This window comes from Bradysia coprophila, unplaced genomic scaffold, assembly GCF_014529535.1.
Source record: "Bradysia coprophila strain Holo2 unplaced genomic scaffold, BU_Bcop_v1 contig_476, whole genome shotgun sequence".
In the NCBI taxonomy this organism is placed as follows: Eukaryota; Metazoa; Arthropoda; class Insecta; order Diptera; family Sciaridae; genus Bradysia; species Bradysia coprophila.
In genome coordinates, this window is record NW_023503727.1 from 3551678 (window position 1) to 3579111 (window position 27434).

At 38.9% G+C, this 27434-nt stretch overlaps 1 protein-coding gene and 1 long non-coding RNA gene across 2 annotated transcripts; one reads left to right on the top strand and one right to left on the bottom strand.

Annotated features, from left to right (window-relative positions):
* Positions 1–817: 817 nt before the first annotated feature.
* Positions 818–18260, bottom strand: LOC119082742. The gene is made up of 3 exons (XR_005088705.1): positions 18116–18260; positions 17673–17674; positions 818–828 (listed from the first exon to the last, which is right to left on the bottom strand). It is a non-coding gene; the product is annotated as an uncharacterized LOC119082742 (long non-coding RNA).
* On the top strand, positions 9133–17671 carry LOC119082741 (serine/threonine-protein kinase Tor). Its single transcript, XM_037192323.1, has 8 exons — positions 9133–9642; positions 9705–9922; positions 9988–12067; positions 12134–13592; positions 13657–13828; positions 13895–15673; positions 15767–15982; positions 16056–17671. Exons 1-8 carry the CDS (start codon positions 9423–9425, stop codon positions 17229–17231), a joined length of 7320 nt encoding a protein of 2439 aa, XP_037048218.1. The 5' UTR covers positions 9133–9422; the 3' UTR covers positions 17232–17671.
* Positions 18261–27434: the final 9174 nt, after the last annotated feature.

A 27434-nucleotide genomic window follows, 5' to 3' on the forward strand; every position in this document is an offset into this window, starting at 1 on the left:
AATCTATATCATTCTTAATAGTAGATTATTCACCTTTGTCCTCATGTTTGTTTAGACACTTGAGGAGTTATTGCATGAGCCGAAGGCGAATGTTATAACCCCAAGTGTTTAAACAAACATGTGGACAGAGGTGAATACGCTATTTTATCTACGGCGAAATAATAGCACTTTTTCACTGCTATTATTTCACCTAGGTAGAGAAATGTCAATTTTTTATATCAATTTAGTATGACCACGCATATGACGGAAAAATTTCGCCTTCGGCGCTTAAAAGCACAATTTTCATGTTTTTCAAAATCTAAATATTTCACGTAGCAACCAGGTTAAAAATCGACGCGTCTAAAACGGGCCCCTTTGCTAAAAGAAATAGGGCCCCTAAAATAATTTCCACCCCAGTCAAAAATGCTTATAAAAGGCTCTGCAGTTATGCACGGATCCGTACTTTCAGGGGTGTCGGGGAATCTCGCACACGCGATCATAGTATGCGTCCTTTTACGACATGTAACGAAAAGTCATGACTGTGCGAGATTCATCACTTAGAGGTGAATCTCGCACACCATGAATTTGTGTGGTGTGCGAGATTACCCTACCCCCTTTCAGGTGTTACGTTGCATCATATTGAATATGTTTGTATGAAGTTGCAGCTAGTGCCTAGTGGTGAGGTGAATTCGATTCCAAAGATTTCTTACAAACTAAACAGGCGCAACATTCATGACAAGAAAATATGACAATGGCAACAAAAATGAATCAACTGAAAGTCGGGATCCATATTTTCTCTGATCCATTATCTTCCGTATTTATGGACTTTGAGCTATACTACAACAAAATCTATTTTGTATTGAAAGCTAGCACATTTGTGGTGGTTATTGGTATATTACACTTTTCAAAAATGATTTTTCCTAAAAGATATCAGAGGAAAAACGATGAGAAACGTCCAAATGTAGACTTTAGTTTCAGCATCCATGCCACCTAGTTCATATAAAATTGCGTTGAAGTTTGTCAAACAAAAAATATTTTGTGCACGCGCGAAACAGTCAAATGTCAAATGTCAACATCAATCAGATGGTTTCATCTAATGTAAACAAACACACATAATTTTCGTCGCAAGAATTAAATGGTTAAAGTACACAAATGGACCGACTTATCCACTGTATTTTGGCAAACACACTTTGCACATGAGGTGAAGACATTTTTAGCCCCGTACGAAGTACTGGGGGCTTATAAGATTAATATGCCGTTTGTAACACGTCGAATTGGAAGCAGACAGTAAGGTCAAAGCATTTGGTTATGTTCATAGATGACGAATCCGCAATAAAAAAAATGTCCGTCCGTCCGTCCGTCCGTGACCCCTCTAGCTTGAGTAAATCACAACCTTTTTTCAAAATTCTTTTTTTTCCCCGATTGGTATCGACAAAAGTAAGGTCAAGTTCGAAAATGGGCATGGTAGGGTCGGCCCCTCCAGAGCTAGGGCCCTATAGGTGTTTTTCAGTCTTTCGACAATATCTACCGAAATACGCACGCAATAGCTGCGTGTGACATACCAAATGAAAGGTTTTGACGAGTAGAACAAAGTTGCTGAACATTGTTTTTGGGTAAGATGCAACGTGGGCTTGTTGGGAGGGCTCAAAGGTGGTTCCTCGGCCCTAAGTGTGTTTTGCACATAAATCGAGTAAATCTCATCCGATTTTGCTAGATTTAGTTTTTTATGGAAGGTAATTGAATACCGCAAAAAACGTGGCGAAAAAAGTTTAAAATTTGGGCCCTTGGACTAAGGCCGCTACTCGGCCCTAAGTGTTTTTTGCACATAAATCGAGTAAATCTCATCCGATTTTGCTAGTTTTTGTTTCATTTGAGAGATAATGGAATGCCGAATAGAATTATAGCAAAAAAAGTTTTAAATTTGGGCTCTTGGTCTAAGGCCGCTACTCGGCCCTAAGTGTTTTTTGCACATAAATCGAATAAATATCATCCGAGTTTGCTAATTTTTGTTTTATTTGAGAGGTAATTGAATACCCAATAGAAAGTTGGCAAAAAATTTTGGGTTTCTAAAATAATGTCGTAAATTGTTGGTTTTATTTGAGAGGTACTTCGTACGGGCTTTCGTAATTGCGCTATGCGCAATTTAAAAAATGAACAGTTTCAGTAAATTTGACAATAATGCCCAACTTGACTTGCATTTTGGTAACAGACTCATTATTAGAGGGTTGTAGACGTATTAGGGTTCCGGGCTTATTAGGGCTACGGACGTATTATGGTTGCGGACGAAATAGGATTACGGGTTGTACGGGGCTAAGTCGCAGCAAACGCTCCGACTGTTCTGATGCCTTGTTTTAATTTTTTTTAAATCAAAAGCTTTCACAATTCTAATTTAAAAACAGAGCAACAGGAAAAATCATTTTCATGACCTTGTAAACGTCAGACACGATCCCAACTGTCAGACATGTCGAAAAATATCGAATGAATTGAACGAACGATTTTCATATAAAAATCAGTAAATTGAACGCAGATTGAGGTTAAGGACTACTTGACGAAAAATTAAGTGGTGTTACGTTGACAAATTTGTTCGGTAAAACTTCAAAGTGAGGTTGTGTTGGCTTCTCTGTGGATGACGATTGACATTTTGAACGGCCTTGGAAGAGACCTATACAGAAGGTTGCCATCGATCTGATGATGAAGAATCTTTCGATATCTGGAAATGCTGAAACGTGTTCAGAAGCTGTGTTGAATGCTATTCGTAAGAAAAACAGCGGACAAATCTTCACTAATTGATTCGTGTGTATTTTAGCCTACACATGCCAAAACAGTGCTCCGCTGTTGAAAGACGTAGCAATGCAGATTTGTAATATAATCGTGTCCGTATTGGATTCAGGCACAACTAATTCCTCGATACGTTTAGCACCTTTTAATGCACTCCTAGACTGTTTCACCTACTTGAAGCCAGTTTTTCGTACCGCATCTGAAATGAAGGCCGTATCTGCTATTTTACGTCGCAAAACGACGGATTGTTCAGCAATTCTTGCTGGAATAATTGACAATGAAAGAAGATAAGTAGGTATGGCCAGTCCATACAAGTCGGAGCACATACGAATTTGCATGGCGCCCCCTCAAACGAACACATTTCTAGTGCAAATTTCCACTAGAAATGAGTTCGTTTGAGGTGGCGCCATGCAAATCCGTATGTGCTCCGGCTAGAACAAATTTGAACGTTTGGCCATACCTATCTATTTACTTTCATTGATAATTGACTGTTCCAATTATCTGCTTGAATTCCGATATGTCTCATTTGAAGAGAATTTGACTGCAACGCGCAAACGTTCAAGAAGCACCGACTTGGATGCGGCTTCCCCCCAGTCAAATGCATCAAAACTTATAAAAATAAAATAAACTTAGGAAACTGAGTCTGATAAATGCGGCAAACAAAAAGAAAAAAAAATTGAAAAGCAAGGGCAAGGGAAATGGTAGAAGTGGTGAATGAAAACATGACTTGAATTTTCGAGAAATTGTATGACATCTCGCAAGAAGACACTAGTGAAACGTATAAGATTCTTCCGTTTCTTTTCCATGATTTCGCCAATTCTCATTTGTCTTTTTAAATGGTTATTAGCTTCAATGCATCATCAGCAACAGATGCCAGTGAACAGGGAAGTTATCAGTCACAAAACAATGATCAAAGTATTTTCAATCTTGTACTTCAATTTTTTTAACATCCATTTTACTACATAATAGGTCATACTACCCAGAGCTTGTCATTATTATTGTGGTCGTTATCGATAACAGATGAATGTGACAGGTTAAGTGCTATTGAAATGGAACTTTTGGTGCAGTGATAAAAATGCATAATTTTACATTCAGTCCACTAAAGGATAAAGAATAAACCAAAAAAATATTTTTTAAATATTGTTTTTTATTGAAACTTTATTTATGTCTGCAGTAGCTCAAATAATGTAGTACTGGTGTCGAGCTGGTGCCAGCGGAATGTTAGCAACACATATCTCTCATATTATCAAGACATGGATATCCCCCTGAATAAAAAGAATTGGAAAGGAGAATAAATTAGAATCAGATCAGACTCAACCGGGATGCACATTGCATATCGTTCACGAAACAAATCCGGTTCTACATGTATAGATGACAAAAATGAGTTCACTTACTGCTATTACCACAGCAATAGTCCATCATAGGGGTCCAACAAAATAAACCAGCTGTAAATAAGGATTAAAAAAAGATAAATTAACGAGGCAAGTTTCTTTGAGCTGGACTTCTTCAATCAAATCAGTATTTACGTGGTGAACGACGTTTTTCGCGATGATGTTCTGCTCCATCTATTTATTGATTGGAAATAAGTTTTTTTTTTCAATTTCGTTTTATAAATTTCAAATTGAAATTACATACCGTCAGCAAATACAGTTACAGCGGTTGCAATAACAAGGACCAGCAAAAAAAGGAGTGAAGTTATTTTCGTCATTTTCGTCTTCTTCTCTGTAACACTGCGATCAACGAAATAAAACTTGTGCTTATGCTTCAAATATAGCTTGCATGGTGCTTTTATACTGTAGATCATTTATTGCAAATTTTATTTATTTTTATCTTTATGCTAAGTATACAAGTCTCAATGAATATTTAGTATTGTTGACAACTATGTATTTATATACCACAGGAAAAATTAGCGAAAATTATTCTTTTATTTTAAATTTAAATTTTGTATCTTTTAATACCCCAGGTGTTTTTACTTTCCATGGAAAATATCCGTGACGTTGTAAAACTACAGCTCAATGTCGTATGATATTATAGTATAGTGCGCAGTATGGGCACATTAGATTTTGAGCTTGCAAAAATTAGTAACAAGCTAATCTTTTCGGGATTCGGTTGTCCTTAGGGACCTCTACAACATCCCAAAAGTCCCACTCGATCTCACTTGAGCATTTTGAGAAAAGTGATAAAAACCGAAAAAATTGAGGTTAAGTGCAAGCATTTTTTGGTTGTTCTACCAAAATCCGAGTTTCGAAATTTTTTGTTTCAAATTTATTTTTACCTCATTCTAGATACTCCAAAGTATCTAAAACCACTTAAACACAAGAAAAAAAAATTATGCCCGCCAGAAAAGACTCTTCAAAGTCAAAATTTCATGAAAAAATCGACCTCCGTGAAAAAAGTTTTTGACTTTAAACCGTCATATCGAAAGTCCGTATGACCAAATATTTGCGGAAAGTGGCTTAAAAACATCTTTGGACTATTCTGAACATTTTATAAGCAGCATGTCATAACTTTTTTTCACAAACAAAAATTTTTGTCACATGCCGAAAATTTGTTTGCACACCGAAAAATGGCCGACTAGAAGAAAATTTCATACAAATTTTTCGGATGTTTTGTTCTACAATATTGCTGAAAATGAACTGAAATTGGCTATAAATGAGATTTTATTGATTTATACCCAAGAATTATATATTTTAATTGGTTTTTGTGGCAGGGCTTATTATTGGGAATTTCAGTTCTCAAAATTCTAAAAATTCTTAAAAAATTCTAAAATTTCTCAAAATTCTTAAAAATTCTTAAAAAATTCTTAAAATTCTTAAAAATTCTTAAAAATTCTTAAAATTCTTAAAAAATTCTTAAAAAATTCTTAAAAAATTCTTAAAAAATTCTTTAAAAAAATTCAAAAATATTTTGCATTTAATATGAAAGTCAGGGTTTTATGACAGAAAATAACCTTAATGTACGTAACGCTAAGTTCAATATGATATTTTGAAAATGTTCTACATTGGCATAAAACGTTAAATACAGAAAACGTCCGTACGCTTGCTTCCGCGATAACTCAAGTAATTCTTTACCGATTTTCAAAATTTTGGTTTTAATCGATGGAGAATGAAAATCATGACGTTAAGTTCGTAGATGGGCAATATTGAAGTAGTGAGATGGGAGTAATTCTATACACAACTTTTTTCGTTTTATTGCCACGAAATTTTTTTTTGGTTGGTTTAGTACAGTGAACGACATCTCAAATGTCTCACTGTCATTTTTTTCAGAGAATGTCATTGTGAATTTGCAATGACACAATAAAATTCTCAGAAAAATTTGACAGTGAGACATTTGAGATGTCGTTCACTGTAGTTATTATGCTCTAGAAATTGAGATTACATAAAATACACATGAAATCACTAAAAGACGAAATTTAATTATATGATACGAATTGCTGTCCATATTGTTTATAGAGATAAAGGTTTAGGTAGTCTGTGGTTTGGAGGTACATGGGTCTTATAAAACTTCATTCGGTCGTAGTTCAGAAAAGTGAGTTTTGAAAGTAAGTTTAGGCATGGATTTACATGACATTAAATATTTTCTGGTGGTTCCGACTAGTGGGTAGTGAAGTTCGAAGATTGGATTTTTATTGGACTAGTAATCTGGAATCTAAGACAATTTTTGCATGAAATTATATTCTTAAAAGAATTTTTCACATGCTTATAAACTTATGAAAGGGAACATTTGAACGAATGTAAATATTGCGACCAGAGCGAAGCGAGGGCAGTAATTCACGAGGTAGGTAAGAAATATGCCACCTTTCCAGTGCTTTTTAGTAGACTCATATTTATTGGGTGTAAAACATCGCTTGCTGAACCTTCAACTCAGAGCTCTCTTTGTTTATTCAGAAAATTAAATTAATTTTGAGTTTTCTAAACGGCCAGTGAAAGTAAAAGAGATACACAATCAATGATGTGGCAAATAGACCATTATTGTATCGCTTTTTCATCTGAATATAGTTTTGTGTTCTTAAAAACACAAGCTTATTCAAAAATGGTAAGAAAACTGGGACTGCAATTATTGGAAAACTTAGTCAGACAAGCGAGGTGGGGCCTAGTTTCGAACTCAAAATAACTTTCTTCACATTAATTAATGGTTTTTTGTCGCTTTGACAATCAGAGGCGACTTCATCAGTCGAAATCGTATCAGACACAACTTCATGCGATAAAATTGAATTTTGAATTGTTCGATTTTACAGCTAAAATCAACCAAATTCTTAAAAAATTCCTAAAAATTCCTAAAATTCTCAAAAATTCTTAAAATTTTTTAAAAAATTCTTAAAAAATTTCCAATAATAAGCCCTGTTTTGTGGAAAAGAAGTCTCAAATGTAAGTCGATTTCACAAATTTACCTATTTTTCCGCACATCATCATACAAAAAGCGAATAAAAATATTTCTTTATGATCGTTTAAGCCAGTTTGATTTGATTTGAGGCTGGAAATATGAGTAATGAACATAATATAGGAATCCCACTAGAAAATTGGTTGTTTATATCCGCTGGCAGTGTGGGAAGATAATGCCCTGAATATACTTAACTCATCCAGATACTAAACTGTTTACTCAGCTATTCGGACGGAATTTTAACGAGTACCACATATCGATTAGGGCGGAAAAATAACTAAAGTTGGTTCATTGGTTCTAGAAGTGCTAACCTCAGTAAATGGACCAGGACTTGTTTTGATGGTCGGTGAAAGTGTTGCACTGCACTTACACTTCCGGATTGTGACGCAATTTTTTTAATATAAAGAATTGGTGTTAAAGTTGAATTTTTGCGTATCGGAGCCTTGAGCGTCAGCCTTTCTGATATCAATACTTTTGTTAGTAAAGGACCTGCGTCACCCATCCTCTTTTAAGAGGTTTTTGTCTGATTTGTTTATACATTTTGACAGTAAAATGATCTTTGCTTTTTTTTGTCGGAAGATGTCGCCCACTTTTACCTCTACCTCATAGACTGTTATGATCAGAGCGAGAGAACCGAAGACTAGTTAATTATAACTTGCCTTGGGGTACTTGTCAAAATATTGCTTTCTCTTTCAACATGTTACGTTGAGAGTTGAGACGTTGAGAGCGAGAGGACCGAAGACCAGTCTATGATAAGTTGTCTTGGGGTACTTGTCAAAATATTGCTTTCTCTTTCATCATAACACTCTATCAGCACTATTACATCTATTCACAGTATAAAGTGTCCATTCCACTCAACAAAAAGTATTCGGTGAGAGAGCTCTCTCACGGCTCTCTGTCAAATAAACAAAGGAAAAATTGAAAAAATGCAATTTTGTCTCTCACACGGAGTACTGGTAAGAGGAAACTAAGCATAAAGGAAAACGGACGACATATATCATTGATTTAACCGTAGACACGCCTGATACGAGCACTGACGAGTTTTATGAATGTGAGTAAAGGCAACTGTGTGCAGGTACGAGATGTTTTTGGAAAGAAAGATTTTGTAATTTGTACCTACATTTTGACGGAAAAATGTTAGGTAAATGATGGAGAGTTGACCTAGTGGAAAAGTGATCTTAAGTTGTCCGTGTAAATTTGTATGAAGAAAAAATGATCGGTCAACTTACCATCCAATAAACAGCGAGTTGTCTTCTGACGTTTGTATATAGGACAATTCACGATTTATTGAATTTATATGAAATCGACAACTCACGGTTCACGTAGGTTAACTCTGTATTTTTATAAATTAATTAACTTTGTTAAACGAAATCTTCAATAATTAATAAAATTTATGTTAATTAAGTAAACAAAAGATAAATCTTTAAAATGAAAGTGGTTCCATGTAACATAGTTCCAAAATCGATGAGAAATTCAAGTTGAAAGTTTGGTCTTGTCAATTTAGGTCAACTCTCCATCATTTACCTTTTATTTTTTATGATTTCTATGAACCGAAATCGTTTTTTGAAAAAAGTTACTTACATACATACACTTACACAATCTGCAAAGGTTTCTCCGAGTTGGATAAGTTATCACCAAACCAATTTTTCCTTTTAAAGTAACACATTTTTGCTTACTTTAATGGTTTTACTTTTTCAAAAATAGATTTTTGTTCAGAGAAATCATCAGAAAACTAATATTTTCCCGCCTAAATGTAGGCCACAATTTTGCAAAGGGTACATTGCTTTTAAAGATATCAGAGGAAATACGATAAGAAACGCCCAAATGTATAGACTTAAGTTTCAGCATCCAGGCCTCTTAATCTGTAGTTCAAATAAAATTGCGTTCAAGTTTCTAAAATAAATATTTTTTGCACCGAAAGAGTCGCTCATATCGCTCATATCAAATGTCACCATCAAATGTCAAAACATTTGACGCTTATGACATCCTCCGCCATTTTTTTTTGTGAAAGAAAATTTTGAAGCGGACTTCTCGAGCTAACCAGTTTTTTTAAAAATTTGATTCTTGTTCAATCTACCGCGAATTATCTAAAATTGACAAACAAAGATGCTAAGAAAACAATCAGCAAAGTGTTAATACATAAACGATGAACTCCATGGTGACTTTACAATTTGGTGTTTAACCTCAAAAGTGAAAACCCAATCGGGAGGTTTTGTTATTCTCATTCGAACTGCTTGATTTGGATTAAACTGTAACGCCAGAGAAGCACTCAACCGCCAGTCAACATGTCGTCGGCGGTTGCACCATTTGTAAGTGGGCTGAAATCTCGCTACAGGGATGAGCAAAACAAAGCAGCTCAAAAGTTGTTTTTGTACGTGAAAACCGAACTGCGGGAAATGCCTGACGAAGAGCTTGTTCAGTTCTTTGATGCCTTCAACCATCACATCTTTGACATGGTCTCCAGTCCGGATGCATACGAAAAGAAGGGAGGAGTTCTTGCCATAAGTAAGCAATTTCTTCTAAATTTTCGATTTGTTTTGATTGAACTCTGATTGTGTCCTGTTCAGAATGCCTAATCAGCGGTGACGTCGTAAACACGACGACCCGAATTTCGAGATATTTGAATAATTTGAGGAATTTACTTCCGTCAAATGATGTGTCGGTGATGGAACTGGCTGCAAAAACGTTGGTCAAGCTATTGCTCCTACCCGGTTCCAAAGGTGCTGAAACTTTTGAATTCGAGACCAAACGTGCATTTGAATGGTTATCGGAAGAGCGAAACGAGGTGGGTGCTGATTACTGTTTCTCAACTGGAACCATGGTGTTCTGACACAATTTGCATAATTACAGGGCCGACGACACGCTGCCGTATTGGTACTACGTGAGTTGGCTGTTGCGATGCCGACGTATTTTTATCAGCAAGTTTCCGGATTCTTCGAGCACATCTTCAACGCAATTCGTGATCCGAAGCCAATTATTCGAGATGGGGCCGGTCAGGCCCTGCGTGCTGCTCTTGTGGTGACCTCGCAAAGAGAAAGTGCCAAGCAGCTGAATAAACCGCAAATTCTGTGGTACAAACAATGCTACGAAGAGGCAATCGTGTGCTTCGGTGAGGTGCCAATCAAAGAGAAAGGTGTTACCAAAGATGATCGCATTCACGGCGCATTGATCGTACTGGATGAACTGTTTCGCTGTGCCAATGTCGTGTGGGAGCGTCGATATTCGTCGTTGCGATTCCTCGAACCCGAACCGAAGAGGCCGATGTACGAGGACTTCACGACCATTTTACCGAGATTCAAGGCGCCGTTCATCGAGAAATTGCATTCGCATCAAAATGTTCAGACCACCTCTCTGTACGACATCGAAAGCAGTAAATCGTTGAGCAGTTTGACCGAGTCGACCGTGTGTCGTCAGATTCTGCTGGACAATTACGAAGACATTTGCGCCAAAGTGTTGGACCAACGCGTTTCTAAGTCGACGCATGTCCAACAAACATTGTACTCCATTTTGCCGAGACTAGCCGCCCTAAGTAAAGACATTTTCGTGAAGAACTATCTGAAGATTACGGTCAACTTTCTGCTAACGACCCTGAAGGGAAAGGAGAAGGATCGGAACCTAGCGTTTGTTACACTCGGATTCCTAGCTGTGGCCGTTGAGAATGACATCAAGAAATACCTACCGAGCATTGTGGAAATCATTAAGTCCGCTCTGCCTCCCAAAGATGCTGTAAAGCGGAAAACAACCGTCGATCCATCGGTTTTCATGTGCATCACATTGTTGGGACATGCAGTAAAGAGTGGAATATCACAAGAGATTACCGACACACTGGAATCGATGATATCGACCGGACTGAGTCCAGCTCTGACGATATGTTTCAGAGAATTGGCTGAAAATGTGCCCGTCGTTAGACGTCAGATATCGGACGGATTGTTGAAAATGTTGTCGCAGGTGCTCATCAATTCGGGACCGAATCAAGATGTTCAGACCATTGTGCTAGCGTTGAAAACCCTCGGCTCCTTTAATTTCGACGGTCAAAGTTTGTTGGAGTTTGTGCAGCGCTGTTCCGATTATTTTGTGGCGAGCGAGCAACAGGAGATACGATTGGAGGCGGTGCAGACTTGTAGTAGACTGTTGAAAATTGCATTGCAAACCGATGTGACCGAGGAAAGTGCTGTTTCTCCAACATTGAAAGATACCATTGCTCATGTACTCGAACGACTGCTAGTGGTTGGTATCACAGATGTAGATCCCAATGTCCGATTACGTGTGCTCCGTTCACTAGACGATTCATCCTTTGACGATCATTTGGCCCAACCGGAGTCGTTGTGTGCACTGCTGGTAACATTGAACGACGAAGTGTTTGAAATTCGTGAGCTGGCAATCATAACCATCGGACGTTTGACATCGATAAATCCGGCGTATGTAATGCCGAGCATGCGAAAAACATTGGTGAATCTACTTACCGAACTAGAACACTCCGGCATGAGCCGCAACAAAGAGCAAAGTGCACGAATGCTTGACCATTTGATAGTGAATACGCCGCGGTTGATTTCGTCGTACATGCGACCAATATTGACAATTCTTGTGCCCAAACTGAAAGAGCCCGAATCCAATCCCGGTGTGATATTGAATGTGTTGCGAGCGATCGGTGACTTGGCTGAAGTGAATGGCGGTAGCAACGAAATGGAACGTTGGGCGGACGAATTATTGGAGATTTTGTTGGAAATGTTAGCCGACGCTGGCTCACCGGACAAACGAGGTGTTGCATTGTGGACGCTCGGACAACTGGTCAGTGCAACTGGCAAGGCTGTGTCACCATACCACAAATATCCGTTTTTGATCGACATTCTGATCAACTTTTTGAAAACGGAACAACAGCGATCGATCCGTAGAGAAACCATTCGGGTTCTGGGACTACTTGGAGCCTTAGGTAAATATTTGTCGGTGCCACGCTGGCGGATTAGGTCATTTTAATTGCGATATCTCCACCTTTCAGATCCATACAAGCACAAAATCAACAAGGGCCTGATTGACAGTCAAAAGGATACGGTGCTGATATCGGTGTCCGATTTACGGAACGACGAACATTTGGACTTATCGACAGCGGAAATGCTTGTGAACATGAACAACAACCTGGAGGAATACTATCCAGCCATAGCCATTTCGACACTGATGCGAATTCTTCGCGATCAGACGCTGTCCCAGCATCATACCAGCGTTGTGCAGGCGGTTACATTCATATTCAAAAGTCTTGGCATCAAGTGTGTACCATATCTGTCGCAGGTACTGCCGAACTTCTTATCAAACGTTCGCACGGCCGACATGACCCTTCGTGAATTCCTCTTCCAACACTTGTCCATTCTGATCGAGATCGTGCGGCAACACATCATCGCTTACATGGACGACATATTCAAATTGATCAAAGAATTTTGGACGGTCAACACTCCGCTGCAAGGGACGCTGATCAATTTGATGGAAAAAATTGCCATCGCATTGGGATGCGAATTCAAAATTTATTTGTCGCAACTGATGCCCCAAATGCTGCGCGTTCTGACGCACGACACATCGAGGGACCGAACCGTGACCATAAAACTGTTGCAAGCACTGCAACGGTTCGGCAACAATTTGGACGAGTATCTGCACTTGATTCTGCCGCCGATTGTCAAGCTGTTCGATCCATCCGAATTAACACACGCCGTGTCAGTGGCTGCTCTAGAAACCGTCGGCACGTTGGCAACAATTTTGGACTTTACCGACTATTCGTCCCGTATCATTCATCCGCTGGTGCGATGCCTTGACTTGAACGCCGACCTACGGATATGTGCCATGCAAACGCTGTGCTCGCTGGTCGTACAGTTGGGTAAAAAGTACGTCGTTTTCATTCCGCTAGTGCAACGCGTCATTACCAAACATCGAATATCGTGTGCGGAATACGACAAACTGCTGCCGAAAATCAAGAGCAACACGACACAGTGCATTGAAGATGAGTTTCGTATGCGTCAAGCCAAGTTTAAGAATCGTGACGGTGCCTTAAGCTGCAGCGATATGAACACGATCAAAAAGCTGAATGTGTCCGCATCGGATTTACAGTTGGCATGGCAAGCAGCTAGACGAGTTTCCAAAGACGATTGGTTGGAGTGGCTAAGACGGCTGAGCATTGGACTGTTGAAGGAGAGTCAAAGTCCTGCGTTGCGATCCTGTCGTACACTGGCTCAAAACTATCCGAAGCTGCTGAGAGATTTATTCAACGCAGCGTTTGTGTCTTGCTGGACAGAACTCTCTGCTAATATGAAAAAAGAGTTGGCCAACAGTTTAGAGCAAGCCCTGCAAGTGCAAGATATGCCGGAGATCACTCAGGCTATATTGAATTTGGCAGAATTTATGGAACATTGCGACAAGGATCCACTACCAATTGACTTTAAATTGTTGGGAGGAAGAGCCATGGAATGTCGTGCGTAAGTACAACAACGCTGTGCCAATAAAATTATTGTTTCGCTAATGGAACCATTGTCCTTTCAGTTATGCCAAAGCTCTTCATTACAAGGAAGAAGAATTCCACAATTACCACGACGTCAATATCCGCGCCAACATCTTCGACTCACTCATTTTAGTCAACAATAAATTGCAGCAAAAAGAAGCAGCCGAGGCACTACTTGCAATGGCTCAATTATACGAAACGGATGCAACCCAAGTACCTGACTTACCGGAACTGTTCGGTTCGGCTCTGTTCTGACAATTTTCGTTCATTTAATTGCAGGTCCAAATTCGATGGTACGAGAAACTGCATCGCTACGAGAAGGCATTGTGTCTGTACAAAGAGAAATTGGATGCCAATCAGGATGACATCGACTCAAGACTCGGATATATGCGATGCTTGGAGGCGTTGGGTGAATGGTCGGAATTGAGTCAGGTGTCAAAGGATTCGTGGGATAGAATCACCAACAAAGAATGTGCTGGACGATTAGCTGCTGTGTCTGCGTGGGGCCAGCAGGATTGGCAACAGATGCAGGAATACGTGTCATTTATCCCAGAAGAAACGCAAGACGGTTCCTTCTATCGTGCTGTTCTTTGTGTGCACAACGGTGATTTTGAAAATGCACAACGGCTTATCGACGAGACAAGAGATTTATTGGACACCGAATTGACGTCAATGGCTGGTGAATCGTATGAGCGCGCATATGGAGCCATGGTGTGCGTACAAATGTTGGCAGAATTGGAAGAGGTGATACAATACAAACTCATTCCCGAACGACGAGAAACCATCCGTAGCATGTGGTGGAAACGGCTGCAAGGGGGCCAGCGGTTAGTTGAAGACTGGAGACGAATCATTCAAGTGCATTCATTGGTAGTGAGTCCTCACGAAGACGTGCACACCTGGCTAAAATACGCTTCGCTTTGTCGCAAGAGTGGCTCTCTGAACATTTCCGAAAAAACGTTGGTGATGCTCTTGGGAACCGATCCCTCGTTGCATCCGGAACTTCCGCTGCCGGTCAACAAGCCTCAAGTGACATTTGCGTACACGAAACATTTGTGGGTAGCAGGCGAGCACGAATTAGCCTACAAGCAACTGGACGAATTTCTCAACACGTTGACGATGCAAAACATTTGCTTGTCGGAGGAAATGAAGGACGAAAATCGACGTCTGTTGTCGAGATGCTACATGAGACTGGGTCTGTGGCAGAACAAAGTTCAAGGAATCACCGATCAGTCGATCAAAGGCATTTTAGGTTGTTATGAGAAAGCAACGAAACACGATCCGAATTGGTACAAAGCGTGGCACTCATGGGCTTTTATGAACTTTAAGGTTGTTCAAGCGAAAAAACACCTTACGCAAGACAAGATCAATCAGCAGCCGGGCAACGAAGAAACGTGGGACGCACAAAAAGAGAAATTCGTAATCGCTCAGTATGCCGTACCGGCAGTCGAAGGTTTTTTCCGATCAATCAATCTGTTGCAAGGCAATTCGTTGCAAGACACACTACGTCTTTTGACTCTCTGGTTTGACTACGGGCAATATCCGGAAGTGTTTGATGCATTAGTCGAAGGAATGAAGATCATACCGATCAACACCTGGCTACAAGTAATTCCACAGCTGATTGCTCGCATCGACACACATCGTAGTTTGGTCGGCCAGTTGATCCATCAGCTGTTGATTGATATTGGAAAGAGTCATCCGCAGGCATTAGTTTACCCGCTAACGGTTGCCTCTAAGTCAGCTTCGATTTCACGCAAAAAAGCCGCTCACCGGATTCTCGGTTCGATGAGCGACCACTCACCCACACTGGTCGAACAGGCAGTAATGTGCAGCGATGAGCTGATTCGTGTAGCTATCCTTTGGCATGAACAATGGCACGAGGGACTCGAGGAGGCGTCGAGATTGTATTTCGGTGAACGGAATATTAAGGGAATGTTTGCCACTCTGGAACCGTTGCACGCGATGTTGGAACGTGGTCCGCAAACATTGAAAGAAACATCATTTTATCAGGCGTACGGAAGAGATTTGACCGAAGCGTTGGAGTGGTGTCAACATTATAAGGTAAGGAAATTCTTAACAGCCGTCCAGGCAAAACGGTTGATCGTTGATCGCTGGACCGTTTCAGTATTTTAACATTTTCCGTAAATTCTGCAGGCGTCCGAAAATATTCGCGACCTAAACCAAGCCTGGGACTTGTACTACCATGTGTTCAGACGAATTTCACGTCAACTACCACAGTTAACTTCACTGGAACTGCAATATGTCAGTCCAAAATTGCTAGCTTGTAAGGATTTAGAATTAGCCGTACCAGGCAGCTACACACCAGGCCAAGAATTGATCAGCATCAAAAGCATTCATGCCAATTTGCAGGTAACGTTTTTCAACATCAACAGCGGCGTTTCGACTGGAACTTCACACTCCCCGGGTTCTTTTTTCATTCCAGGTCATCACATCGAAGCAACGGCCGCGCAAGCTCTGCATTTATGGAAACAATGGTAAAGACTACATGTTCCTGCTGAAAGGCCATGAGGATCTCCGTCAAGACGAACGTGTCATGCAACTGTTTGGTTTGGTGAACACACTGCTGCTCAACGATCCGGACACGTTCCGTCGAAATTTAACCATTCAACGTTATGCGGTCATTCCACTGAGCACGAATTCCGGGCTAATCGGTTGGGTGCCGCACTGTGACACACTTCATACACTGATTCGTGACTATCGCGAAAAACGCAAGACGGTGCTGAATGTCGAGCATCGCATTATGATCCGAATGGCACCCGACTACGACCATCTGACCCTGATGCAAAAGGTCGAGGTGTTTGAATACGCACTGGAAAAGTCGACCGGCGATGATCTGGCGAAATTACTGTGGCTTAAGAGTCCGTCGTCCGAAGTTTGGTTCGATCGACGAACCAATTATACCCGTTCGTTGGCAGTAATGTCCATGGTCGGTTACATACTCGGACTGGGCGATCGTCATCCATCCAATTTGATGTTGGATCGGCTGAGCGGGAAAATTTTACACATTGATTTCGGCGACTGCTTTGAAGTGGCTATGACTCGGGAGAAATTCCCCGAGAAAATTCCGTTCCGTTTGACGCGAATGCTGATCAAAGCCATGGAAGTGACCGGCATCGATGGAACGTACCGCCGAACTTGCGAGAGTGTAATGTCAGTGCTGCGACGAAACAAGGACAGCTTAATGGCTGTACTGGAAGCGTTCGTCTATGATCCGTTGCTGAATTGGCGTCTGCTCGACACCACCGACAAACTGCACCGATCGAAGACGAACGATGGCATTGGAAGCTTGGAAAATAGTTTGAACGACGAGGCTATCTATTCGCTAATTATGAACAACGCCAATCAAATGGTGAATGTTGTGCCGCCGAAAATCGATGAAACTGGGGAAAATGGCAGCGATACGGTGAACAATCCCACTGAGGTGACGAACAAGAAGGCGCGCATGATTGTTGATCGAGTGAAGCAGAAACTGACTGGCAACGATTTCAATACGAAAGATGAGATAACCGTTCAACGGCAGGTCGATTTACTGATACAGCAGGCAACAAATAATGAAAATTTATGTCAATGTTATATAGGATGGTGCCCGTTTTGGTAAGGAGGAAAGAGGGAGTGGTTGGACATTTGTTTTCTAATATGTTGATTGGGATGGGGAGAGACAGGAACATTTTTAAGACAAAAGATAGATGAAGATCGATGATGAAGTGAATTGTTTCGTTTTTGTATAAATACCTGAAAATTAATCTTAACTTATGCTGACAACAGTCGCGCTTTCCGGACATCAAACAAAGTGTTTTCCGAATTTCTTTTTTTTTACGAATAATTATACCGTTAACTAATTTCTGCCCAACACAGCATTTAGCACAGCCATTGATAAGGAAACGTGTTTCAACTACAAATTGTTTGTTTGTTTTTTTTTTACCTCAAATCGAGAAAGAAAGAAAAATTAGATTTTAAATACTGAAGCTTTTTATAAGAGTTGTTTCATGTACATAATATATACAAAGAATAAAACACAAATTAAGTCAAAATAGTGAACGTCTCGTCCGCCTTTTTCATCAAATCTGGCAAAATTATGATGGCTAATGCAGCGGACATACTCGATGGCAGCCCGTGCACTAAACAACATTTGAGAGCGTATTTGGGAGAACTTAATCCATTTTCATATTAACATAAATTCAATGCAACTCTGGTCCGAATGAGTCGATCCATGTCCTTTAGAGCTTGTCAGATTTTCGAACACGTCAAGCTGAGTTTCAGGACCCACCTAAACCGCCTCTAGAAAATTTAAGAGTGATATCGCCAAATCTTCAGGTGATTTTTTTAACTTTGGGAACAAGCGGTCTCCGATTTTAATGAGTGATAGCTCGTTGGATTCGTCTTTCAATTCTAGGAAACACTTGTCTTTTACTTTTTCTTAAAAAAAATTGTTTTCTTTGAAAAGCGCTCAAAAGTGAAGACATGTCAGAGGGTACCGAAAACAGTTTTTCGGCAATAACTCAAGAAAAAATGATTTTAAATTGTTGTAATGTTGTATGAATGTCGCCCTTGGAAAGACCAACAGGAAGAGTATACGCACCGCTTGGTGCGAGTAGATCCACGAGAGTTACGACTAAAAATGTAGTGAATGTTCGCCTTCTCTGCAGCTTCGATGTTCCACGAAACTGAGTATGGGGTGTTGTAGCTGGCCTCACCCACTATCGTTCCACATATAAGTGAACCCAGCACCTACAGAAGTGTTGGAAAAAAAAGTTGGTGTCCAAATGCAGATTTTTTCCTTCTTTCCGGTGGCTCTACAGCTGGAACAGCATCTGGAACGGTACTATGGCAGTCATTTTTTATGGATAGTAATAAACGGGAGATATAAAAATCAAAAAAGGAGATATAAAAAACAGAAATGGAGGTATAAAATTAAAAGTCGAAGATAAAATATTTGAAATTGCAGATAAATAATTAAAAACAGGAGATAATAAAATTAAATTTGGAGTCATACCGTCTCCTTTTTTGAATTTAATATCTTCATTTTAATTATTTTTTATCTCCATTTTTGTAATATCGTTATCTCCAATTTTTAATTTAAAATTTTCATTTTAATATATATTTATCTTCAAAATTAAATTTTTTATCTGTAAAATATATTCATTTATCTCCAAAACTAAATTTTTCATTTTCAGAATTTAGTTTTTTATCATCTTTTTTATTTTATTTATTTCCAAAATTAATTTTTTTAATTCCAAAATTTAGTGAAAATTATCTCAATTTTTCAATTTTATTACGTCATGTAATGTGCATACAAATTTTTGAAACTTGAGTCAGTTTTCATAGCAAGCGCTCTAATTGTGCAAAATTGTAGTGGCAGGCACAGTGCCGCATCCAGCATATTCAGCGCCCTGGACCATTTTGGTTTCTAGGGCCTCTTTTTATGAAACACCTTTTTAGTTTTCATGATGTAAAATAGATTGAGGAAATTGCTCTCGTCACTCCTTCGAGTCAGTCTTTCCAATGTCCATACAATCCGGTGGAAATAGCGATTTTATCTAAAAAATTCACCTCTCAATTAAAATCATTGAAAGGTGAGTTTGTTTATATGAAATTGCTATTTCCTACACTCCATAGAAATTTTGACATTAGACCATACCTGGGAAATTCCAGCGTAAGTCATGTTACCAAAACAGAATTTTGTCTCTTTTCAATGTACGAATATGCACCAAAGAAGATGCGAAAAAACACACCGTAAGTCATGTTACCAAATGTGAAAATGGATATTGTAGAGCGCTATCGCTACAATACAGTGGTGATGTTGTGAAAGTGAAAGTGTTGTGAATCACTGTCACAAAATACGTGGATTTACCCACCTATTGAGTATACTTTCATTGGGTTTTTACTGTACGATGAAAGAAACCTATAAACAGTTTTGTTTTTATATTGGATTAGCTTAAAAACAGCTGAAGCAAATTCATCCTGAAATTGCATTGTCTCTAACTGTATTGATACAATATAAAATTTCTAAGAATCTATACCTTAAAGTATTGGTTTTAGTAATAGTTGTTCGACTTTATAAAAAACCTAAACTTTTAAAGTTTGACCCTCACCGCAAAATCTTACTTTTTTTTCTTTTTTCGTTTTTGTAAAAAAAAAGTTGAAGATCGTTATCATTAGAGACGAATCTAGCACACATGAGTGGTAAATCGAAAAATCTTAAAAAATTAGCCTGCAGCGCTTCAAGTTGTTTACTTGAGTTAGAACAGTGGAACTATATATCTTAAGATGGATATTAAGGTGAATTGTGTTAACCCATTCACAAGGGTTTGTATCTGGATTTTGAACAACGACTCACATTTGTAACTATTTTATCTTCCTTGAGTTCGAAAACTAGAAAACAGACCGCAGCTGAAATGAAGTTGCAACCTTACAACTCTTCAATAACTAGTCTGCATCCGTTACCGACACCGTTCCGGCGCCCGGCTCGCATTGCGGCTCTCCGCTGCGCTCCGGGGCAATGGGCCGGATCGCTCGGCGTGTTAAAACGCTTTTTATTTGCAATGAGTTACACAGACTAATTATTAGACGAAGCGAGAGAAAAAAAATTAACACCTAAGTTACCGACACCGTTCCGGCGCCCGGCTCGCATTGCCGCCCTTCGCTTCGCTCCGGGGCAATGGGCCGGTTCGCTCGGCGTGTTAAACACCTATTATCGAAAAACACCTCGTTCCCCGTAGACATTTTTCCGATTCACGTACACATTTTTCCATTTCTCTTTGTTGAAAACCATCAATTTAGTGAAACCCGTACCCTTCTACACCCCATACCACAACCACTGTTTCAATACCGAACAACTTTGCCGAAGAGACCAACTTTCCATCTGCTTCACACAAAAAGTTAAAAAAAATCGAGGGGGTGGTCACTATTACATAGAAGCGTACACTGTGGTGTGGTCACTTTCAGACAACAACTTTGCCGAAGAAACCAACTTTCCATCTGTCAAACCGCTCCACAATTGTAAACGCGTTAAATATTTATCTGCAATTTCGAATTTTTTATCTTCGATTTTTACTTCCATTTCTAATTTTTTTATCTCCATTTTTTGAATTTTATATCTCCACTTTGAATTTATTTTATCTCCATTTTATTAATTTCGGTATCTCCCTTTTTAAATTAAATATTTCCATTTTAATATATATTATCTCCTCTTTTATGTTTTTTAACTTCATTTTCAATTAATTTATCTCTTTTACTATTTTAATTATTTCCAAAATTTAAATATTTATCTCCAAAACGAAATTATTATCTCCAAGATTGTATTTTCTATCTCGAAATTTGATTTTTATATCTCCTATATTAATTGTTTTTAACTCCTTTTATGAATTTCATATCTCCAACTGTGAATTTTTTATCTCCAAAAATATTTCCCTTTTTGATTTTTTTATCTCCCGGTTTAATATAATCCATTTTTTATCGCCAACTATTCTTTTACGTTATCAATACAAAAACGCGTCGCTATGCCACGAATATATCAGATGCAGTGTTAGTAATATCAAGAGAAAAATTATCAAATTTTTCTCGCAGGATTTTAGTCAAATAAAGTGTTAGCGTATAGCAAATGACCTCAGGACTCCGGAACAGTAATTAGTTTTTCAATCGGACCAATATTTGCTACGTGATAGGAGTTTGGAAAACCGTTCGCTCCCACTTGATCGTATCGTTTTTCCAGACTCCTATCACGTAGCAGATATTGGTCCGATTGAAAAACTAATTACTGTTCCGGAGTCCTGAGGAAAGAAGGAAAAAATCTGCATTTGGCACCAACTTTTTTTCCAACACTTCTGTGGGCTTGAAGCCCAAAAGTACTGGGTTCATTTATATGTGGAACGATAGTGGGTGAGGCCAGCCACAACTTCCCATACTCAGTTCCGTGGAACATCGAAGCTGCAGAGAAGGCGGACTCTCCGAACATTCACTACATTTTTAATCGTAACTCTCGTGGATCTACTCCCACCAAGCGGTGCGTATACTCTACCTGTAGGTCTTTCCAAGGCCGTCATTCGTACAACATTACAACAATTTAAAATCATTTTTTATTGAGTTATTGTCGAAAAACTGTTTTCGGTACCCTCTGACATGTCTTCACTTTTGAACGCTTTTCACCGAAAACAATTTTTTTTAAGAAAAAGTGAAAGACAAGTGTTTCCTAGAATTGAAAGACGAATCCAACGAGCTATCACTCATTAAAATCGGAGAGCGCTTGTTCCCCAATCACCTGAAGATTTGGCGATATCACTCTTAAATGTAAAGAAAAAACTTTTTATTTTAAACAACGGTTAGTCTTGCCTATATATAGAACCATGCCAAACAAACCAACAAATACCGGGGCTTAGTAGATTTTGGCAGACCATAGCTTCACATGGTCTTCATACAGCCATTTGATATCTCCCACCAAAACATTATCCACCTTCAACGCAACAAACCGTTTCAAGTCATCATGAAACTCGGAATTCCAACAAATACGAAAAGAAATCACTTCCGGTTACTTCGACATCTCAATTACTTTTGTATTTTTCGTACAGAATAGCAAATAGGAAACAGTTATTTATCGCCCAACACCAATTACAGTGGAGGTGTGACGCAAGTCCCTTTATCCACTTACAAAAGTACTGATATCGGTGGGAGTGACGCTTACAGCTTCGGATCGCAAAAAAAATAAAAAAAAAAATAAAAAAAAATTGCGTCGCAAGTGGCAAGTGATTCGGTTTTTCCTTTGTTTCAAGACGTATTTTAAAAAATTTTTTAACATCTCAACACCTCAACATCTGCAACTTGTGACGCAAACATTTTTTGGTTATTTTTTTTTTAGAATTTTTTCAGTAGCTTTTCTTTTTGCGAGTCGAAGCCTCGGTCGAAGCTGTAAGCGTCACCTTCACCGATACCAGTATTTTTTAAGTAGATAAAAGGACTTGCGTCACACCTCCACTGTAAGTGGTTTTGGGCGATATCAGTTGTTTTGTAAGAAGGTTTTTTTTAGAATTTGGTATAATGCAATAAAAGTAGCGACTTTTTTTTTGAAAAACCATGAAACACATGTCGACTAGAACGTGAAACTCTATCTGCCACATTATCTGAGTTATAGGTCTCATAGCTCAATAGCTTCAAACGCTAATGGCTTCGAAATTATAAGCTTTTATCTCGGCTTTTATGAAAATTCCTTCAAATTAGTTTCTTAGAATGACGTCCTTGACTTGACATATCCTGAAAATTTCAGCCAAAATCCACTGGTAAATTTAAAAGTTTCTTTGTAACAAAGTGACAAAGTGACGAGAAGTTGTGAAGTTGCCAGATGAAGCGTTTAGAGAACTCGATGCACTGTGATAATAGAAGACTAGAAAAATAAAAAGGAACTGGACTGACCTGGAAACGCTGTGATATTAGATGATAAGGAAGACAGGTTGAGAAGTAATGTGACATTGAACGACCGAGCCGGAAGCCTTGTGATGGATTGCCTGATTTAAATTTTTGACTCTTTGGAAATTTTGAATTTTTTGATTTTGAATTGACGAGACTATGTGATAACTGAACGGAACTATAAGTGTCGACATTTTTAGTAGACAATAAAACCAAGAATGATGAAAGTAACAAAGGTTGGTAAAATTCATCAATTTCAAAATGTATGAAAATCCATTTCTTCATACAAATTTCTACAAATTTACTATCTAGGCCAAATCTTATTAACCTCATGTGGCGTGTTACAGCTCGTTGAATGGTTGAACTCGAATGGACGCCCAGTTTACGAATAAAATAAGTGAGGAGCAGTATGAGCGGAGGGGGAAAATGTCCAAAAAGTTGTGTTCCTCAGTCCTAAGGATTTTTTTTCTAATTTTTTAGTGTGAACGGACTTGCGTTACGGTTCTTCACTAACGTAGGGCCATGATGACATCGAGTGCGAAGTACTTTATTAGGCTCTAGATGTGTAATTATGACACGAGACCGCAGACTGTGTGTCATAATACACATCGTGAGCATAGTTAAGTACTTTGCACCAAGATTCATGCCACAGAGACATCTAAAGTTTACAAATTTTGCACATTATGATGATGAGTGGCAGAAATAAATATTTTTTTCCTAGAGTTCAATTGTTGAGTCGGACTAGGTGGGCCTTTGTCTTGAAACCCAGCTTGACGTTTTCGAAAATTTGACACACCCTAATGACCCTAATGTACATATGACAAACAAATAAATTCAGCAAGATTTGAAAATTTCCCTTGTAGCCGGTAATCTGCAATACCTGTCACAACTGTTGCGCCTGATACAAAAACTACAGTTGCTACAGGTGAAATTTCCAGAATATTTTTTTATTCGTGTAGTGTTCAGACTTCAAAATCTTTTGGACAGTAACGAAAGAAAAAAGTTGTCACTTAGATGTTACAGACAGAGAAGTTCAACGGCAATGTGACACACAGCACTTCTACACGAAGAATAAGTATCTAACATAGTAAAAAAACCCATCAAATTTACATTTATATGTAAGACTCAAAAAGAACCAAAGCTCACATTGCTCGTCACTAGTAGAAAGCAGCGCCATCCGTAAACGATCGCAAATATGAAATCATCAAAGTGATAACTCAAATTCGCACAATATTAGAATGGAACCACCGTAATCCAGTTCGGTGATAAAAATAGAAAACAAATTAAAAAATAACATAAAACAATGTGTTGTATATAGGTTTCCTGTTGTGTTGGTTGCAGGCATCCCATATCTTCTATTTTATGTTTCATGTGCTAGCAACAGCGACAACAAAAATTGGCGATTATCGGGTGAATTTGACCTTCAGGTAAATTAAGGTCAAATCAAAATTGAACATATTATGAGGTTCATGGAAGGGTTAACGTCAAAACGCAACTGAAACTGCGTTCAAATCGATCTTCTCGATCTTGTCCGCGAAAACGAAAGTGACAGTTTTTCGTTACAATTTATTGTCGACATTTTTCCGTAAAACCGTTTAATTCTCTCAATCATTTGTCAAAAAATTCCCAAACTTGAAATCTGTCCAGTCCAGTGGGAGATCTGGACATGCGTCTATAAACGTGTATCGCAAGCGATTGATAAAAAGTGTTATAGATGTAGCAACTATCGGTAAATGCTCTCTCGTTAATTACTTCCATTAATTAGTGAATTAGATCCACACACATTTATCAACAATCAATTGAATTTCCTTATCGCATCGTTGAATTGAATGGTAACAACTTTTCAATAACCAATATGAAGGGCTTTAGTGCGATAGAGCATAAGTTATTATACTTTCAGGCTCATACTTTCAGGCTCATCTGTCAACGACAAAGGTAAGTAATTGTCTACTGTTTTAATGCAAATCAATGGCAGAACAAATGAAGTAAAAGATTTTGTATCAAGCACTGGACACAAATTTGACCAAAAGATTTCATTGATGATAATGTGATACGCTTGCCGTTTCCAAAAGGTTCATTCGAGTCGACAAGAGAGAATAATAAAATATTCAAAACTTTTGAAAGAATGGAGTCACCAAAGCTCCCGGACTATTCAGGCGAGACGAGGTTTGAGTTCGATTTTATCTACTGTAATGTCAAAATATTCATAATTGGTACCCCTGTTTCAGTAGCTTAATGGGTCGTATTTGCACACGGAAATTACTAATTTAAATTTACGCGCCGAAAATTTCGATATTTTTCGATTTAAGCACGCTTTTTGTCAGTGATTTCTTGCGGTCAATCTAATGTCAAATGAAATGTAAAGAAAATGCTCAGTTCAGTCGGTTACATATATTGAAAAAATTCCCACATGAACATGATTGGGTACTTTATTTGTTGCCACCGTTGTTGCCACCAATGTTAAAATTGACATTACAATTGTTCATATTAAAACCGGATGCACTGCGAATGAACATCTGCCAAAACTCATTGCCCTCTTCAGATGGACGATTTGCAACCGCTTGATGACCTTCGGCACTCTGAGCGCTAGCAACTCTTATTTCTTGGGAATGAACGACTGTTCGCACATATGCATCGGCCATGGAAGCAGTTGAACTGCTGCTTGACTGTGCAGCAGCATTTACAGCAGTATTTAATGCTCCTGTTGCATCTAATGTTGGAAGTGTCGATACCGGCACGACATTTGCTGAGGCGATGGAAATAGTTGAACTGCTGCTTGACTGTACAGGGATGTCATTCGTATTTAATGTTCCTGTTGTATTCGATGATGGAGCTGTCGATACTGGCACGACATTTGCTGAGGCGATGGAAATAGTTGAACTGCTGCTTGACTGTACAGGGATGTCATTCGTATTTAATGTTCCTGTTGTATTCGATGATGGAGCTGTCGATACTGGCACGACATTTGTGGATGCAACCACGTTTGGTTCAGTAGGTTCGCGTGGCGTAATTCCGGTAGATGGACAAAATCTTTTACCAAAAATTCCATCATCAATTTTCCGTTTATTATTAAGTGAAGACACCATATATGATTCGGCGACGTTCGACGACTCCCATCCACCATGCTGTTTTAATGCGATTGTGCATGCACCCGCTTCAACTAATCGTGAAGCTGACGTCCTTCGAAAACAATGTCCCGTATACAATTCATGGTCCTGGTAACCCAAAAATTTTGCAATTTTTGACGGTATCGCACCAATGGTGTTGATGCCTACCGGTTGGGCGACGCATTTTCCCTTACGGTACCCAAGGAAAAATCGATCTGTGGTCGTTATACGGCTCCGCAGTTCTAAGTATTTACGTATGATCTCAATCAAATTGACATTTTCCACAACTCCTTCATTTATCACGAATTGTCGATCAACGTATGTCTTCGTGGCATTCACATCAACGACCATAATGTCACCCAAATCCTTTACGTCGTTAACCGTCAGATTGGTTAACTCACAACGTCTGCATGCACCAGCGACTCCAACGATTAACGCAGTCTGAAAATCAATGAAATGCATCAGAACAGAGGAAATATGTCATCACAATGAGTGTCGCATTACCTTCATCAACAGGAAATTTTCATCATCTGCATCGCGAAAGAATCGATCGATGACGTCTCCCTCGAACGGCTTTGATTTCTTCGGCTTGTATCCTTTGCTGAGTCATTTCAGAAAACCAATTAATGGCAGAAACGTTGAAATATCAATACGTTCATTCAAGTGGATCATCGTTCTTAGCTTCGAGTATTCGCACCACAAAGTATTCGGTTTGTAATGCTCCGATTTGATCTGGAAATATGCCAGCATGACCTTTTCGCTTGTAGTTTGGCATTTTTTTTCTCCACACCAATCTTTAAATGTTTTGTATGCGGCCTCGTAAGCACGTTTTGATTTTGCAGGCACAACTGTTGATAGAGCTGCATTCGCCAGATTTTCAATTTCGGAATCCTCTAAATCGCTCATTCTTTAAATTTTCAGCGTGTTCAGCAGCAGTCGTATAAGAAATGACGGCTCAATAATAAAATTCAAAGTTGGTCGCCTCCTTGACTAATCAGACATTTATGTGTAATTTTAGCGTAACATAATACCCACTCGAAATAAGTCATTCTATGGTGGATGTAAAATGTTTAAAAAACAAACATTTTATGTGTATTTTGACATTACAGTAGATAAAACCTTGTTCATAACACGGTAGTAAATGGGGGTTTTGCGCACACGATGTTTTGCCGAACTCGCTTCGCTCGTATCGGCAAACTCACATCTAGTGCGCAAAACATCCCCATTTACTACCTTGTTATGAAAATAGCTATTTCATGTATGTACATTAAGTAAACGGAAACCGAAAACGACAGTAC